General features: G+C 35.0%; 2 protein-coding genes across 11 annotated transcripts in view; one reads left to right on the forward strand and one right to left on the reverse strand.

The window, feature by feature from the left end:
* CREB1 (cAMP responsive element binding protein 1) overlaps nt 1-16,053 on the forward strand; it is a 56,466-nt gene that overhangs the window by 22,901 nt on the left and 17,512 nt on the right. For 6 of the 9 annotated variants that reach the window (XR_002891836.3, XM_024124456.3, XM_024124455.3 and 3 more), the window contains exons 3-6: nt 2,295-2,441; nt 3,158-3,199; nt 9,631-9,731; nt 14,299-14,441. Coding sequence is in view for 7 of the 9 variants with exons in the window: in XM_024124456.3 (XP_023980224.1) it covers nt 2,295-2,441; nt 3,158-3,199; nt 9,631-9,731; nt 14,299-14,441 (433 nt within the window). In the remaining 2 variants the exon portion in view is untranslated. Of the gene's footprint in view, nt 1-2,294; nt 2,442-3,157; nt 3,200-9,613; nt 9,732-14,298; nt 14,442-16,053 lie in introns of those variants that run through there. The other 3 variants (XM_024124458.3, XM_024124457.3, XM_055089717.1) reach the window with 2 other exon arrangements.
* Nucleotides 1-16,053, reverse strand: part of METTL21A (methyltransferase 21A, HSPA lysine) — a 55,824-nt gene that overhangs the window by 3,604 nt on the left and 36,167 nt on the right. Inside the window, exon 4 of one of the 2 annotated variants that reach the window (XM_055089734.1) lies at nt 9,763-10,000. The exons of the other annotated variant lie outside the window; for it this stretch is intronic. Coding sequence (XP_054945709.1) covers nt 9,879-10,000 — 122 coding nt within the window. The 3' untranslated portion in view covers nt 9,763-9,878. Of the gene's footprint in view, nt 1-9,762; nt 10,001-16,053 lie in introns of those variants that run through there. 2 annotated transcript variants of the gene reach the window in all.

Here is a 16,053-nt window from a genome sequence, read left to right on the forward strand (position 1 = left end):
GGATTATTTGTTGAGTGAGCTTGTTATATTTACCCTAGAGAATACTCAGAGAAGAGGACGTACTAATTGCTTCAAATATTAGAAGAGCTTTCCATTGAGATGGGATACTCTGAATAAATTATGGTTTTGGTTCTCAAACTTTGGCATAGGCGAAAGTGTCCTTGGGTTTATGAGAGATTCTGACTTTATAAACAGGCACCCTATGTAACTCTAATGGAGGTCATCCATGGACCACATTTTGAGAACGAGGTAAAACTAAGTAAGATGTATAGTAGCCAGAAAAACGATTGATAAGGAAGGCCTTCCTAACTGTCCAAAGGAGAAGCTCATGGTTTTAGCCTCTACCTTCAGTAGGTATCTTTCCCCCAAGCTTCATAGTCAAATATTTAACTGCCTGCTAAAAATCTCTACAAATTCAGATATCATATCGATTCCATCATCATCCACCACTGCCCCAACCACCCATAAGCTTCTTCTTGTCTTCTCTCTCTTTATGGCATAGTCTACTAATTCTCACCCAAACATGAAATATGTGGGTCGTCTTTGATTTCTGTCTCACCTCCTTCAAGCAGTCATTCATAAATCCCTTTCTGGTTTGCCTCCTGAATTTTCATTAAATCACTTCTCTCATTCCCATCCCTGCCACAACTCATGCCTAATTTCTGGCCTTTATCATCTCACCTTTACTACTATATATAGACTTTCTCAGTTGGTGTCACCTCCACTTTTTTCTTCCTCTGAGATAAGTATCTTTCACACTGCCACTAAAGTAAAGTGATCTATCTGAAATGCAAGCCTCACCATGATATTCAGGAGTCCAAAATCCCTTCAGTGCTTTTCCCAATCTCACAGTAAAATGCAAGTTCTTTAACGTAACATATGTAAGATTCTTCATGACTAGCCCATCTGGCCTCTGCCTACCTCTGTTATTCCATCTTTCCACACTTCCTACATCATATAGTAACACACTTATGTGCTCCAGCAGTACTGGCTGCTGGTCATCCCTCTCTGCCATTTACAGACACTGCTGTTTCTCTTTGCTTTTGCCATTGCTACCCTCTGCCTGGAATTCTGTGCCTCCCCCCTGCAAATCATAATAACGTGCCTTACTTGTATTCTTTATTTCAAATTCATGTGCTTCCCTGGTAGCCTCCCCTCCTCTTGGGTGGGGCAGGGTAGCTTTCCTCAGTGTGTCCATTCTTCTCTTTGCAAACCTCATTACTTAACTGAATTATATTTATTTGTGTTCTTTTCCCCATTCCTTCATACACATGCCTCAATAATTTCTTTAAGGGCAGGGACCTATGTCTTTCTCATTTTTGTAGTTACAGTTCTAACATTGTTTCTGGCACACATATCCCCAATAACTGTTTACCAAATGAACAAATAAAATTGCTACCCCCAAACGCATTCAAGCACAGGAGCAGTAAATACCATCTGATAGACATGTATGACTTAAGAACCCTTTTAACCTGGGTATTGAGTCATTAAATTTGCCTTCTTTGTGCCTCAGGAGAAAACTGGTTTCTCATATTCTTTCAGTTCTGCTCCCTTATTTCTTCAAGAGGAAAATAAATCCTTGAAATATCAATTATCAGTTCAGTGGGTGGGGTGGGGATAGAAATTTTCAGTTTATAATATCTATTAACACTTTCTCATTAATGAAAGGCATACTTGTAATTAGTTTACAAGAGAAAAATATGCTGTATACTGTAAGATATGTATTTCTTCTAGATTTAGTAGCTAAATTTTGCCCAAGTTTGGGAACAGTTATGTTTTAGAACATGGGTTATTTAACACATGATATTCTGAAGACTTATGTTTCTTCAAAGCTAGCATATCTCTTGACCTTGGGTAAGTGACTTAATCTCTTTGAGTACTTCATATTTCTGTCTCTAAAATGGAGATAACCCTTATCCTAACCATTCTGATTTCTTCGAAGGGCAAAATGAGAAACAATATGAAAGCAGGTGGGAAAATGTAAGGCACTATACAAATAAAGTGGTATTTAGTGTTCAAAGGAAGTCTGTGTTATATATTTTGATATTACATTAAAATAGTTTTTTGGTTTTTGTCATTTGGGAGGAGTTTAAAAGTAGGGGGCATGGGAAGCATTTGTAGTCTTTCTTCAAAAAGAATATTAAGTTTAATGATTAGTTTCTTTCACACCAATGGAATACTTAACCTAGCAGGAGGGTTATCCTTTTGCTGCCAGAAAGTTGTTTCTTACTAAACATGAGTACTCCCCAGGAGGTATCTGTGATGGTAATTTTTTTCCATGTTCAACACCATAGGTATCTATGCCAGCAGCTCATGCAACATCATCTGCTCCCACCGTAACTTTAGTACAGCTACCCAATGGGCAGACAGTTCAAGTCCATGGAGTTATTCAGGCGGCCCAGCCATCAGTTATTCAGTCTCCACAAGTCCAGACAGTTCAGGTATGTGTATAAAAAGTTCTGCATCTACTTTCATAACTGTTGTTTATAGCCATATCTTTCTCCTTTCATAACGAAAATAGGAACATATCTAGTTCAGAGTTTATTTTACTTTACAGTAATTATGGAATATGCTGCATCTGTATAGTCACCTTAAGTATAGGAACATATATACACAAGAACAGACATATAAGAAAAACTTTTTCTTAAACTAAAAAAGGAGAAAAGAATTGAATGGGAAAAATCATAACGTATATGGGATAAAGTGGAAATGTTGGGAGAGACTGTAAGGCTGATGTACCTCAGGGAAAATTAAGATACAAAAATAATAACTTTGTAATTATTTTCTAAACATGCAATTGGAAAAAATAACCCTTGTCAAAAATTAATAACCTTACCTAAGATATTATTTGAATGTAGAGAAAACCAGCTATGTTTAGGATTCTAAGTTAGAGTATATAACTTTGAAATGATGTATTCAGAAAGTGTACTTTAAGAATCAGGGATTTTTTCCATGCATGTTATCTTATTGTTTGGAAAGATTGTTCCTTTGGTTTGGCTCCAAAGGGAATAAAGGCGTGTAAACCTCTACTTAACTGTAGGGAACCTAGGGCAGTATACATCTTTTCGATGAGCTTATTGGGGAAAAAAAGAGACTTGAACGTTCATTCAAGTAGGCCATAACCCCAGCCTCCCATTTCATATTTTTTGCTTCACAGTCTTCCTGTAAGGACTTAAAAAGACTTTTCTCCGGAACTCAGGTGAGTCCTAGGTCCTAGATTTGGAGAGAACTATTTTTAGAAAGGAAGGTGAGAAATTATTCTTTATATCTATGTCCCTCTCTATAAACATAGAACTCAAGGTTTGAATAAAAATCTTAAGAGATCTTCTAGGTCTAGGCCAAACTTGTTACCTATCCAGCCCTTAGTCTGTTGCTTAATTTCCGTATATAATATCCTTCTCTCCTCCTCCAAATGGCAGTCCAGCTTTACTTGAACACTTTCAGAGAAAGGAAGCTCTATCTCCAGAGGTAACTGATTTATAATTGGGGGTAATTGCTAAAATATTCTTCCCTGTGGTGAACCAGAATATCTTTCTAAAACTAGTGGTCCCAATTCTATTCTCAGAAACTAGTTAAGCAAATTTAACTCCTTTTTCTATTGGGCTGCTTCCTTTTCCCCATCTCCCACATCCTTCCCATTTAATAAAAATGTCCAGACTAAGTAAATGCCTGTTTTTCTTCAGCCATTTATATATGACATAGCTTTGATTCCTCTTCACCATCCTTGTTGTCTTCTTGTAGGTGAGAACTGTTGTGTTTTCCTTGAGTTTAGTAGTCAAATTTATTGATACTTGGAGAGGGGAGAAGTCCCTCCTTTGTCCTAGAAGCATTCTATTAGTGTCATCCAAGGATATACCAGATTTTGTCAGCCATATCATACTATTGAGTCATTAAGCCACTGTTAACCCACCTCTGCTTCATTCTGTCCCTGTGCCTTTTGTTTGCTTGGACATTTAAGGCAGGGCGGTGTGGGGGGTGGAGAAAGAAAGAGAATATTTTGATATAAAATAATCAAGTTCTCTGCATTTCCATACTGAAAGATATTGGGAATGGAATTTGTTGTTACTGAGTAGTAGACAGTATAGTCCAGGTAAAGACTGAAGAATTTGATTTTTCTATGGAACCACACTGACTGAACAATAGTCTCCTATCCTGAGCCTCAGTTTTTATTTCATTGAATGCTGCCTAACTGTTGTTCATACTATGTATGCCATTACTAATTCCCTGCTCTTATCTTCCTCTTGATAATAGTGGAAAGAACCTGACCTGCTAGTCAGGAGACCTAGATTCCAGACCTCACATTAACTTTTACTTTTACTTTTTCACTTACAGTGGGAGGTCTTTCTATAAAGAACACACAAAAATTACCACAAAATTTGCTAAGATTACAAACATTGGTTTTAATATATGTTGCTTAATTGTTGATTATATTCTTGATTTTAATCTTTACTTTGTGGTAAGAGTAATAATAATAATTTGGACCTGGGGTTATATGACCATTAACTTTATAGAAATGTGTATTCATCTTTTCAAAAATACATTTTTCCATCAAAGTGAGCTGTGCTTATAATTAGAAGCCTGAATTCTACAAACAGAAACATAAACAGTATTTTTTCTTTAAAGGCCCTAAACCATGGAGAAGCTATTAAACTTTAATGGTAATGTCAGCTGGTTAACAGTGATTAGCATTAATAAGTAGGAAGTGGTTTATATCAGAAGAGGTGATCAAACAAGGAGAGAGGTGATTCCTCAAACTTCTCGATGGGAGAATATTAGTATTCTAGAACAGCATTTCCAAAATATACAAGGTACATTTCTCTTGATGTGAGAATAAGACTTCTGTTTATCTTTTTCATCTCAGAGTATTAGAAACTAAACTGTACTAATATTTCATGTATGGCTTGACATTGGTGCCCTAACATTATCCTTATGTATATGTATACATCAAATCTCACAGATTATGTAAGAATTCCCACAAAAATAATGGGAGTTACACAAATGTATAGAAGTTAACAGTGGCATCCTCACTCTTCATTTGTTAGTTTTGGATGTATTTTTAATACATTCATTTCTTCAGTAAATTTTTATTGATCACATGCTATGTGCCAGTCACTATTCTAGGTGCTATGAAAGACAGCAGTGAACAAATAATACTTCTCTTTTCTCATGAAGATCACATTTGAGCGAAGAAAGACAATGAAAAAATAAAATGTGTCAGGTGAGGATTAAGTGCTGGGAAGATGATTAAAGCAGGAGAAAGGGATAGAGAATGATGTGGAGGGAAGGGTGTTTTATTTTATGTAGGGTGGTCAGGGAACACTATGAGCAGTGAAACTATAAACTAGTGAAGGAGGCTAAGCCATACAAATAATGAAAGCAAGTCCAAAGGCTCAGAAGTGAGAGTATGCTTCACGTACCAAAGAATAGCATGAAGAAGTGGCCTGAATAGAGTGAGCAAGAGGGATAGCGGTTGGAGATGAACTTTCTGATACAGTCTTTACAGTACTTCATGATGTGATGGGAACAACAATAATCTTTTGTGCAAGATACAGATTCAGTGGTTATCATATAGCAAAGTAGTTGAGTTGCTTAACATAAGGATGAGTTACTTGTTTGCTTTTTACATAAGACAAGTATTCCAAAGTTTCCGATCTTCTTAACAATGGCAAGCAAGGGATGACTTGCAGGGGATATGTTACCTAACAGATATTTTTGAAAAAAAACAAATTCCTTTCAACTATGCTTTCTGAGAGAAAGTGGCATTTTAACAATGCATGAGAGAATAACTGCATTTTGAAAGAAACTTGTGCTGTGGACAGAGTATTTTGAATATAGAAGTTTGGAAATGTTCCCGTAGGTTTCTTTTGTTTTGTTTTTTTTTTTACCTGCAAACTGTAAATTTGTCACCTAAAAATTCAAATCTATATACTTTCAAAACTCTGGAAATAGTTTCTAAACTATTCAGAAGTCTTCTAGAGTTTCAGTAGGTGTTGAACTTATTTGTTAAAATATAAAACCTTTTATTAGCGTATAATAACTGACCAAGAGCCAGGGAGATGAAAATATACTAGTAAATCTCATCAAAAGTTTGTGTAATTGACAGATGAAAATGAAAAATGATTGTTTTAAACAACAGCAGATGTTAAATCACATTTCAGAAAGTCCAAGCTTAGAATCAGATTTTTGAGTCACTGTTATAAAATATTAAATGATTTTTAATTAATCATATTAAAGCACATCATTCTCACTGTTATGAAATATTAACTGATTTATCTTTAAGAAATTTACAGGTATATTTTAATATTTATACTTATCCTAACTCTTTAAAAATTAATTTGTTTTATGATAAAGATAACACTTAAAACTTGCAAATAAATATATATGCTTATATAAAATTTTCTTATTTATAAGGGAGATCTGCAGATCAAAAGAGTTTGGAGATTACTGCTCTAGACTTTTATTAAACTTCTTGATCCAGTGAGTAAAAAACTGTACCTAAACCTGAATCTGAACTCTACCCAAGAAAAGTGCTTAAGTTTCCAGGGGACCATGTATAGTTAGAGAAAACATCTAATACAACCATTTTTAAAATTTTGTTCTAGTCACTGTATATTTTATTTTGAAATTTCAAATAGCATCAAAATAGGACTTTTTTCCCCCCCTTATAAACAGGAGATATGGGTTTTTAACAAACTTAGAGAAATACAGATCTGAAACTTTACATGTACAGGTGGTGGTTTGGCTTTTTGAAAATTTCTTAACATATAAGTGGCCATGGTTAAAGACGTATTTAAGGAGCTCAGGAAGGGATTAATAAGAGGTGACAGGAGGTGAGGACCAGAGGAAGGGGCTCTATCATTGAAGTGTGATGGTAGACTGTGATACTTACAATTGGGATATAATTTTTCATGTGGTTATTTTTAATAACCTATTAAATATATATTAAACTATTATTATCAAAGGATTTTTGACATGATTTTTAATGGTCTTAGAAATGGTGGGTTCAGTGGTTTGGGGGTTTTCTTGTTTTTTCATTTGTTTTTGGTTTTGGGGGTGTGGGGTTGGGGTTTTTTTGCTTTTTGATAGATAGTCCATAAGAGTTGACTTCCTAATTCTAAGTTCTCTCTGGATAGTATTCCCCCAAAGAGGAAAATGTTATATTCATTATGTAGTATTGAATAGTTCTGAATTCCCTTTACATTTAAAAAGTTGCAGTACATATCACTTATATGTGGAATCTTAAAAATACAAGAAACTAGTGAATATAACAAAAAGAAAAAGACTCACAGATATAGAGAACAAACTGGTGGTCACCTGTGGGGAGGGGCAATATAGGAGTAGGGGACTGAGAGGTACAAACTATTATGTATAAAATAAGCTACAAGAATATATTGTACAACACGGAATATAGCCAATATTTTATAATAACTAAGTGGAGTATAGCCTTTAAAAATTGTGACTCACTGTAGTGTACACCTGTAACTTATATAATATTGTACAACAGTCGTACTTCAATTTTTTTTTAAGTTGCAGTCACGACAGAGTGATAAGTTAATTCCTTTTGTATGAATTGACAAATTCTTTCAGATCAGGGGAATGGGGGGCTTTTTGTTCTACTGGGAGCAATAGATCCATTGAGTTTGGGGGAAAAATTAAGGGCCATATATTTAAATAAGCAATGATAATTTATTTCATTTCAAAATTGTCCTATGGGTGGTTTATGTAGCGTGTTTTAAAATTGTTATTTTAATGAGTTTCAACTTGGGAGAGTGTGCCTAAGTCATTATGTATCCTTAAAAGAAGGTTATAAGAATGAAGGTTAAGCAAAAAAAAGGCAGAAAGAACAATAGAGAAACTAAGGTTCTGAGAAGCATTAATGAGGGTAAACACTTGTCAGGATACTATCCACTTTGAGTTCAGTCTTCTTGTTATTCCTCGAAATTCTGACTCTCTGCTAAGGCTGTTTCACAACTCATCACTCTACATCTATAAGAAAGTCTGTGCAGAGACTATGCCAAGTGGGCTAGTTAACAGCAGCTACAGATTAGTAGGAAATTGTTCTGGGTGCTCCTTTGGCAGTAACTATAGCATTATTATAGAGATTCTCTATAGAGAATCACAGACTAAATTCAGCCTTGTCCATCTTTTTATCTGTCATTTCTGGATTCATTCAGTGTTACCTGTTAATTTTTAGGTCTATAAGACTATACTGCTTATACTTTAAAGTGTTTGGAGGGGCACATACATTACTTTATTATAGACATATTTTGTAAAGCATTACTAGATTTAGCAAATTTCATTTTAAAGTGAGTGTCTATCACAAAACTGTGAAAATGAGTACCTGCTGTCCAGAACCCTCAGGCTCAGACCACATACTTGATTTCTCAAGTTCCTCTAAATGTGTTCATTCTTATTGCCATTGCCATGAATTTTGTTGGGGGAGCTAACCTACACAGACCCTTTTGCCTTGGCTAAATCTAATTCTCACTCTGACAGCATCATGCTCACCTAGTTCAGGAAAGAGCAGGAGGCTCCTGCTAATTAGACTAGAGAAACTTGGCAGTATAAATTTGACAGACAAGCTTACCTAGATGAGTGAACTTCTAGTCTAAAAATGGTCTAAAGATGCTCCTGGATTGCTGCTTCTGACAAAACTGGTTTGAGATTGGAACCAACAGGATTTTGATGCTGGTAAGGATGTCTAAAATTGAGATGTCAAGTGTGACAGTGGCTCCACTACTTCGTAGCTTTGTGACTTGGGTGAGTTACTTAAACTCTTTGTGCCTCAGTTCTTCCATCTGTAAAGTGGACATAATTGTACTTATCTAGCACATAAAGTTCCTGTAAGTATTAGTGAGTACTAAGTAATGTAATATATGTATATGCTTTAGCATAGCACCTGGCACATAGTAAGTTCTCAATAAATGCTAGTTGCTGTTATTATCCCATGTAAAATCTGTATTCAACTTACCTTTATTACTTCTCAATCCAAGGATACTTTCCAGAAATGCACAGTTCTTTACCTTGAAGTTTTGCTTAATAAAAATTGTAGAATGCCAGCTTTGAAACGTGTCTATATGTAGCAGAGGGCTTCTTCCAAAATTGCTAGAAACAACCATCTGGAACATGGTTGAAGGATCACCAATCTTACTTGTACAATTGTAAATATATTCAAAACTATTTATCCAGTAGTTAAAGGAAAATATTTATATAGTCACTAGACTTAATGGCCACATATTTAGTCGTTTATTCTTTCTTTCATGTCAGAAACTTTATTTTACTTGGTAGTTTTGTTCTAACAACTGTAAGAAAACAACTGACAAGTAATATTGATACATTCAGGGTTGATTACAAGAAGTCCTAAAAGAGATTAGGCTGGTTTTGACAAAAAAAATTTGTCAAAAGTTTGGTTTTGACGAAAAAATTTTAGGTCCTTTGACTTCTGTAGGATCAGTAAAGGGGAGAGGAAAGGGATGGTATGGTTGTCTCCCATAAACACTGATTTTTTTTCTACTGACACATGTATAAGGTTTATATATGTCCTTTTGTATTTCACTTTTTCTTAAAATTCATAAAAGTTTTATGGGAACTAAATTTGATTATCAAGATAAAGTTCTTCTTTATTTTCAGATTTCAACTATTGCAGAAAGTGAAGATTCACAGGAGTCAGTGGATAGTGTAACCGATTCCCAAAAACGAAGAGAAATTCTTTCAAGGAGGCCTTCCTACAGGTATGGAATATTAATAGTTAAAAGAACTTAGAATCAGACGTATAAAGGTACCCTTATGTAGTTGCAGATGAAGAGATACCGGAAGGCCGATGAGCTGCTGGATTCAGGACCATACAGAGTACTTCTCTTCATCTTGAGTTGCTTCTCTCAAATAAGTAGAAGCTTACTGTACAGAATAAGAGCACTTCTTACTCTGAACAGTCCTGGATATAAACACTGATTTTTTTTTTCTTCTTCTGTTTTTGTAGACTTTGCTGGCTGCTGCTTTTCTGTTAAAAAGATTGGAATACATTTGATAAGGTTATAGCATTTTCTAGCTATATGTCAATTCTGAGACTACACTAACTACTTCACAACACATTTCTTTTTCTCTTTATTTATTTATTTATTTTTGCGGTACGCGGGCCTCTCACTGTGTGGCCTCTCCCATTGCGGAGCACAGGCTCCGGACACGCAGGCTCAGCGGCCATAGCTCACGGGCCCAGCCGCTCGTCAGCATGTGGGATCTTCCCAGACTGGGGCACGAACCCGCGTCCCCTGCATTGGCAGGCGGACTCTCAACCACTGCGCCACCAGGGAAGCCCCACAACACATTTCTTATGCCATGGTACTTAGCATGATAGCTGCTTGTTAATTTAATAGTTGTTCAGGGTGATGTTTTGCCGACGTTCCCTAATTTTAGGGGCACCTTACTGTAGTTTTGTGTTCAGCTACAAAAGTTGTGTAAATCCATGCCTTGCCTCCAAGATGGACCAAAACCGTTTCTAATACTATGTAGAAATTGGCTCCATATTAAATATCTTCAGGAAGAGCAATTCCACAAATCTTCATAAGCTTACAAACTTCAAACTTATTCTTCCCTGCTTTAGCCTGAATTATTTCTATTTATATATATTTCTGTTTTTCAAAGGGATGTTGAAATTTTTTTTTTCCACTTTCTTGGCTGCTAAGCTAGCCCTTTTCTCTATCCTTACAAATAAATTAAGGACCCTAAATAAATACCAATAAATTGACTTTGAGGTCTTAAGAAATTCTGTGTTACCAAGTATGTGTTACCTTTATTTATACTCATAATTTTTTCAAAATATAGCTAGTTTTATCTTTTAACTTTGAAATATATCTCATGTTAGTATAGAAGACATTTGATCCTGAAGCAGATTCAACCTGGTACTAAGAATCAAGCTACATGGCTTCTCTATATATAAATTCTAGGCAAATCTTAGCTGTAGACCTTATATGAGTTTTATGTTAAAAAAAAATCTTTTATTTGCCTTAATTGGCTGGCTTATAGTATATATCCCAGCAAAAATCATTATATAGCACTTCAGTTACGAATCAAATAAAAGATGCCTGAGACCACACATGTGTAGAGAAAGCATTACTTTTATGAAAGATGATGATATCTTCCCTTATAATCAAACCTCTATAGTGGAGTATACCATTATTTTGCTTTTGGTTTATGAACTCTTGAAACCTAGCCTGTATGTCTTGATTATAACAAGATCTTCAACAAAATTCTCAGGACGTTTTTGTGAAGTTGGAGAAATGGGAATTAAATAACACGCACTGGTTTTTATTGGAACAGCCCAGCTTTATAGTGATCAGTTTTTACCCAGAGGAAATCCTTGAAGGGTTCTCACTTGCTCTCATCTGGCTTGGTATTTTTACCAGCAATTTAGCTGAAAACATAGAAGCCACGCTTACCAGATTTGCAAATGACAGAAACTAAAAGGCTAAGTACCCTAATAGGTGGTAGAATAAGAACCTTGAAAGATCATAGCAGCCAAGGGAAATAGATTGAAACAAATAGGATGAAATGTTAGTGATAACTGTAAAATTTCTGAGCTTGAGTTTAAAATAAAATTGATTATTCAAGTATAGGATTAAGAATTCATCTAAAAAATATAATTATGCTCTTTTAATTATCATTGATTAGATGTGGTTGCCAAAAAAGCCAATACACTGTAAGACTACGTTGGTTAAAAAAAAAAAACCTAGTGTCTAGATTAAGGGAGGGAATTAATCCCACTGCTCAGACCACGTTTGGAATCCACTTTAAGAGAAAGTGAACTTTCTTAAGCGGAGAATGTCCAAGATGGTCTGGAGCAGCAATTTGAAAAACTGGAAAAAAAGACTGAGAATGATTGCTGGCTTCGTGCAGAAGAGAAGTAGGTTTATTTGTAGGTCTAGAAAAGTACCTTTTAAACTTTTTTAAAACCACAGTAAGGAATATATCTTTACAGTTCTCTTCTTTCTTCATTATATATAGGTTTGTATGTACACACACGTATATACCTATATATAGGGATCTAAAGCAAAAATTAATACAAAGCAATACTCATCATGTGTGATGCTTAGCTATTTTTTTATTTATTGTTTATGTTGGTTGCAACACGCTTAATTGTTTTCATGGCCCACATAAGGGTTATGGCTTGAGTTTGAAAAACACTGCTCTAAAGACCAATACTACTCAAAATATGGTCCACAGCCCAGACTGGTAAATCAGCATCTGGTTAGAAATGCAAATTCTCAGGCCCTTACCCCATACCTAATGAATTAGAATCTCTAGGGAGGGGACCCAGGAATCCATCTGTGTTTTAACATGCTCTTCAAGAGCTTCTTTTGTATACTGAAGTTTGAAAAACAACTGTTCTATGGGCTTCCCTGGTGGCGCAGTGGTTGAGAGTCTGCCTGCCGAGGCAGGGGACGGGGGTTCGTGCCCCGGTCTGGGAGGATCCCACATGCCGCGGAGCGGCTGGGCCGTTGAGCCTGCGCGTCCGGAGCCTGTGCTCCGCAGCGGGAGAGGCCGCAACGGTGAGAGGCCCGTGTACTGCAAAAAAAAAAAGAAAAGAAAGAAAAAAAAAGAAAAACAAGTGTTCTAGAACAGTGATACCCAAATCATGATCTATTGACCAGCTGTCAGTTCCCAAGCTGTTTAAAATTGCTTTGTGTCTTGTTTGCAAAGGGAGAAGAGAAAACCATCCTTAGAGTAAAAATAGAAGTTTACTAAATAAGAACAGGCAGATGTGGAAAAGAATGAGTAAGAAATCTTACAAATGAGAAATCAATCAGGGGAATTATTTTTTTTAAAAAACAACTGTAAGAATATTTTCTACAGTACCAATAAAGGTAATTACATAAATATATAAAAGCCATTATTATTATAGTTTTACTTTGTAACTCCTCTTTTTCTCCCATGATTTGAAAGCCAAATGCATAAAACAATAATTATAAATCTGTTCATGAACACACAAGGCATGTAGATGTAATTTGTTATAATAACTACATAAGAGGGAAATTTTTGGTAGATGGTTAAGGCTAAGTTTCAGACTGGTTTGTTAGAAGTTTAAGATTTCAAAAATTACTTGGGTTAGTATTTTTTTCCCCTTCTGTGATTATGTTATTCATTTGAAATGTGGTAAGATTCATTTGTTTTTGTTTGTTTTCCATTTTAGAATTCTTCCCCCACCCTGTTGATAATTAATTTCTTTCTTTGAATATGTAAAACATTAACATGGTTCCAAAAGTCAGAATTGTACATATACACACACACGCACTCAGAAGTGTCCCTTCACCCATCCTTTTTTACTTCTTTCCCACCCGCCCCCAGTAGATAACTAATCAAATTGAACTCCATCTAGTTTATCCTTTCTGACTTTTTTTCTTGAGCAGATGAACAGATACACGAATATTTTCTTATTTTCTTATTTCACCTTCATTCGTATACAAGGTACCATGCTATATCCATTATTTGGATAAGCCAGAGTTTATTCAACCATTCTCCTATATGTGAGCATGGAGATTGTTTCTAGTCTTTTGCAGTTGCAGTCTATGCTGCCATGATTAATCCTATGCTTATTTATTTTGTACTGTTGGAAGTATATTTTAAGGGTAAATTCCTGGAAGTAAGATTGCTGTGTAAACACATTTGGTTTCCCAAATTCCCTCCATAAAGGTTGTGCCAGTTTTATACTTCTAAGAGCAATGTACAAGAGCATGTATTTTCTCACAGCTTTGCTAACAGAATATATTGTTATACTTTTTTTTATTTTTACCAATCTGAGAGTTAAGTTAAAAATCAGGTTTTTGGTCTTTTTTTTCCCTCAGTTTTCAAGAGTTATTTGTATGTTAGGGATATTGGACCTTTATCTGTAATATATGTGAGCATTTTCTCCTAGTATGTTTGATCATTTTTGACTTTATTTTTGGTGTTCTTTGCCATAAAAAAGGGTTTTTTTCCTGTAGTCAATTTTATTAATCTCTTCTTTAATTGCACCTGGATTTTGAATCATAGTCTTTCTTTATGTTCATTTTAAAGAGAAATGCATCTGTGTTTTTTCTAGTCCTCATATGGTTTTGACATGTACATCCCTGATCCATTTTTAGTTTATTGTTTATTGTTGCAAATTTTATTGTTTATTATTGTAAATTTTTAAACTGTAAAATTTAAAACTCCTCTCTTAAGCACTATCAGCTTTCTGCCAGTTTTCTGATCTTTTCCTCTTCTTTGTATTTAGCCAATAAATGTTAGTTTTATTTTAATTGATATAATTCTCTATTTTTCTAGGAAAATTTTGAATGACTTATCTTCTGATGCACCAGGAGTGCCAAGGATTGAAGAAGAGAAGTCTGAAGAGGAGACATCAGCACCTGCCATCACCACTGTAACGGTGCCAACTCCGATTTACCAAACTAGCAGTGGACAGTATAGTGAGTAATAGATATTTCTGTTTTGGAAAGTGTGATGAAAAACTAATGACTGCATTTTCCTTAAAGTAATCTTATAAGCGCCAGCTCTTTTCTAAATCTCGGTTGTCATTATTATATTTCCTTTACTTTTATGCAAAGTTTTGTAACAGAAGTATTTTCTTTCCTTCAGGATTTAGTTAGGATTGCTCAGGTATGTAAGACCTTTAAATGGCCCTTTGTTTTGTGCAGATGCATGGAAAGTCTTACAAGTTTTTCAAACCACTGCTTGAAACTATATTTCAGTCCTCATATAGCATATGATGTTAATAGAAAACATAAGTTTTTCAGATAATCATTCTTTGATTATGTTTAAGGCCAAAAATGGTCTCATTATTCATCTATTTTAATAATTCATCTTTCCTTCTAAAAGTAGCATTTTTAAATCATATTGACGTTTCACGGTGGGGTGGAGAGGTTTGTTTGCAGTCTACCAGCACATTTAATTATTATTCCTTTTAAGATAAAAGTTAGTGTAGTGAATTATAATAATGTGAGCATAAGGACTGCTGAAATTAAGAGGGCACTTTGCTTTTTGTCACACAGAAAGCAGATTGCTTTTGCAAAATTATCAAAGTTTCCATTTCTCTGATGTCTCTGACACTTAGGTCTCTCTTCTTATCTTTCACTTAAATCTGTTATAAAGAACTTTTGAGTTCTGCTTTTGTTTGATCAAAGGCATTTGTGTGAATGGTACCTTTTTCCTCTCTTTTCCCAATATCTTTTTGCCTCCCAAAGTGCCTCACACATTGATGTCTTCATTATGATTTGTTCATTAAATCCAGTGCTACCCATTATATAGTTTTCCTCCCTCTCTTCCTTAATTACAAATGTACATATTGAAACTCTTGCTGCATTGGTTTTCTAATGCCCTGGGGTAGTCTGTGTCAGAAATATGTATAAAAGTTTGACTCCCAAGTTCATAGTTTTCCAGTTACAGCTCAGCCTTGGTTTGTATAACTAATTGCATTCCAACTGAATTAAAAACAAGTAGCAGACTTGTTAGCTCAACCAAAGCTGAAACTTTTAATAGTAAGTAGAAGGCAGGCATTTCTGACTAAGCTTCTTGTCCATTCTGTAAGCTCATTAGAGTTCACTCATTCTTTTCCTTCTTAAGTTCTTTGTTGGCAGAAATAGACACTATCTATATATGTGTATGTGTGTATTTTTTAGCCTTATATCCAAATAATTCGAGTTATTCAAGGTGTGTGTTCTAGGACCTTGATACATAAACTTTTTTTTTCTCCAGCTTCAGCACGCTTGAGGGATACAGCATACTCCTGTTAGTAACAGAGATTCACTCACCACAGCAATTCTCACTTGAACTAGAAATAGAAAGCATGCTCTTTAGGAAAGAGGCATATCAAAATCTCAAATAAGGAAGTGAAGTTGAGGGAGGTGAAGCTGAGAAAAATAGATGTTTAATTTGGCAACTGACAGTTGCTAGTTTTAAAGGTTAATACTTTGAGATTTTAAAAGCTTTATACATTATCTTTATCCCTTATTCTCTCTGTATGTGCACATATGACCTTGATGGAACTGATTTAACATTATGTTCTTGATTGTCATTAAGAAT

This window comes from Physeter macrocephalus, chromosome 2 (genome assembly GCF_002837175.3).
Source record: "Physeter macrocephalus isolate SW-GA chromosome 2, ASM283717v5, whole genome shotgun sequence".
In the NCBI taxonomy this organism is placed as follows: Eukaryota; Metazoa; Chordata; class Mammalia; order Artiodactyla; family Physeteridae; genus Physeter; species Physeter macrocephalus.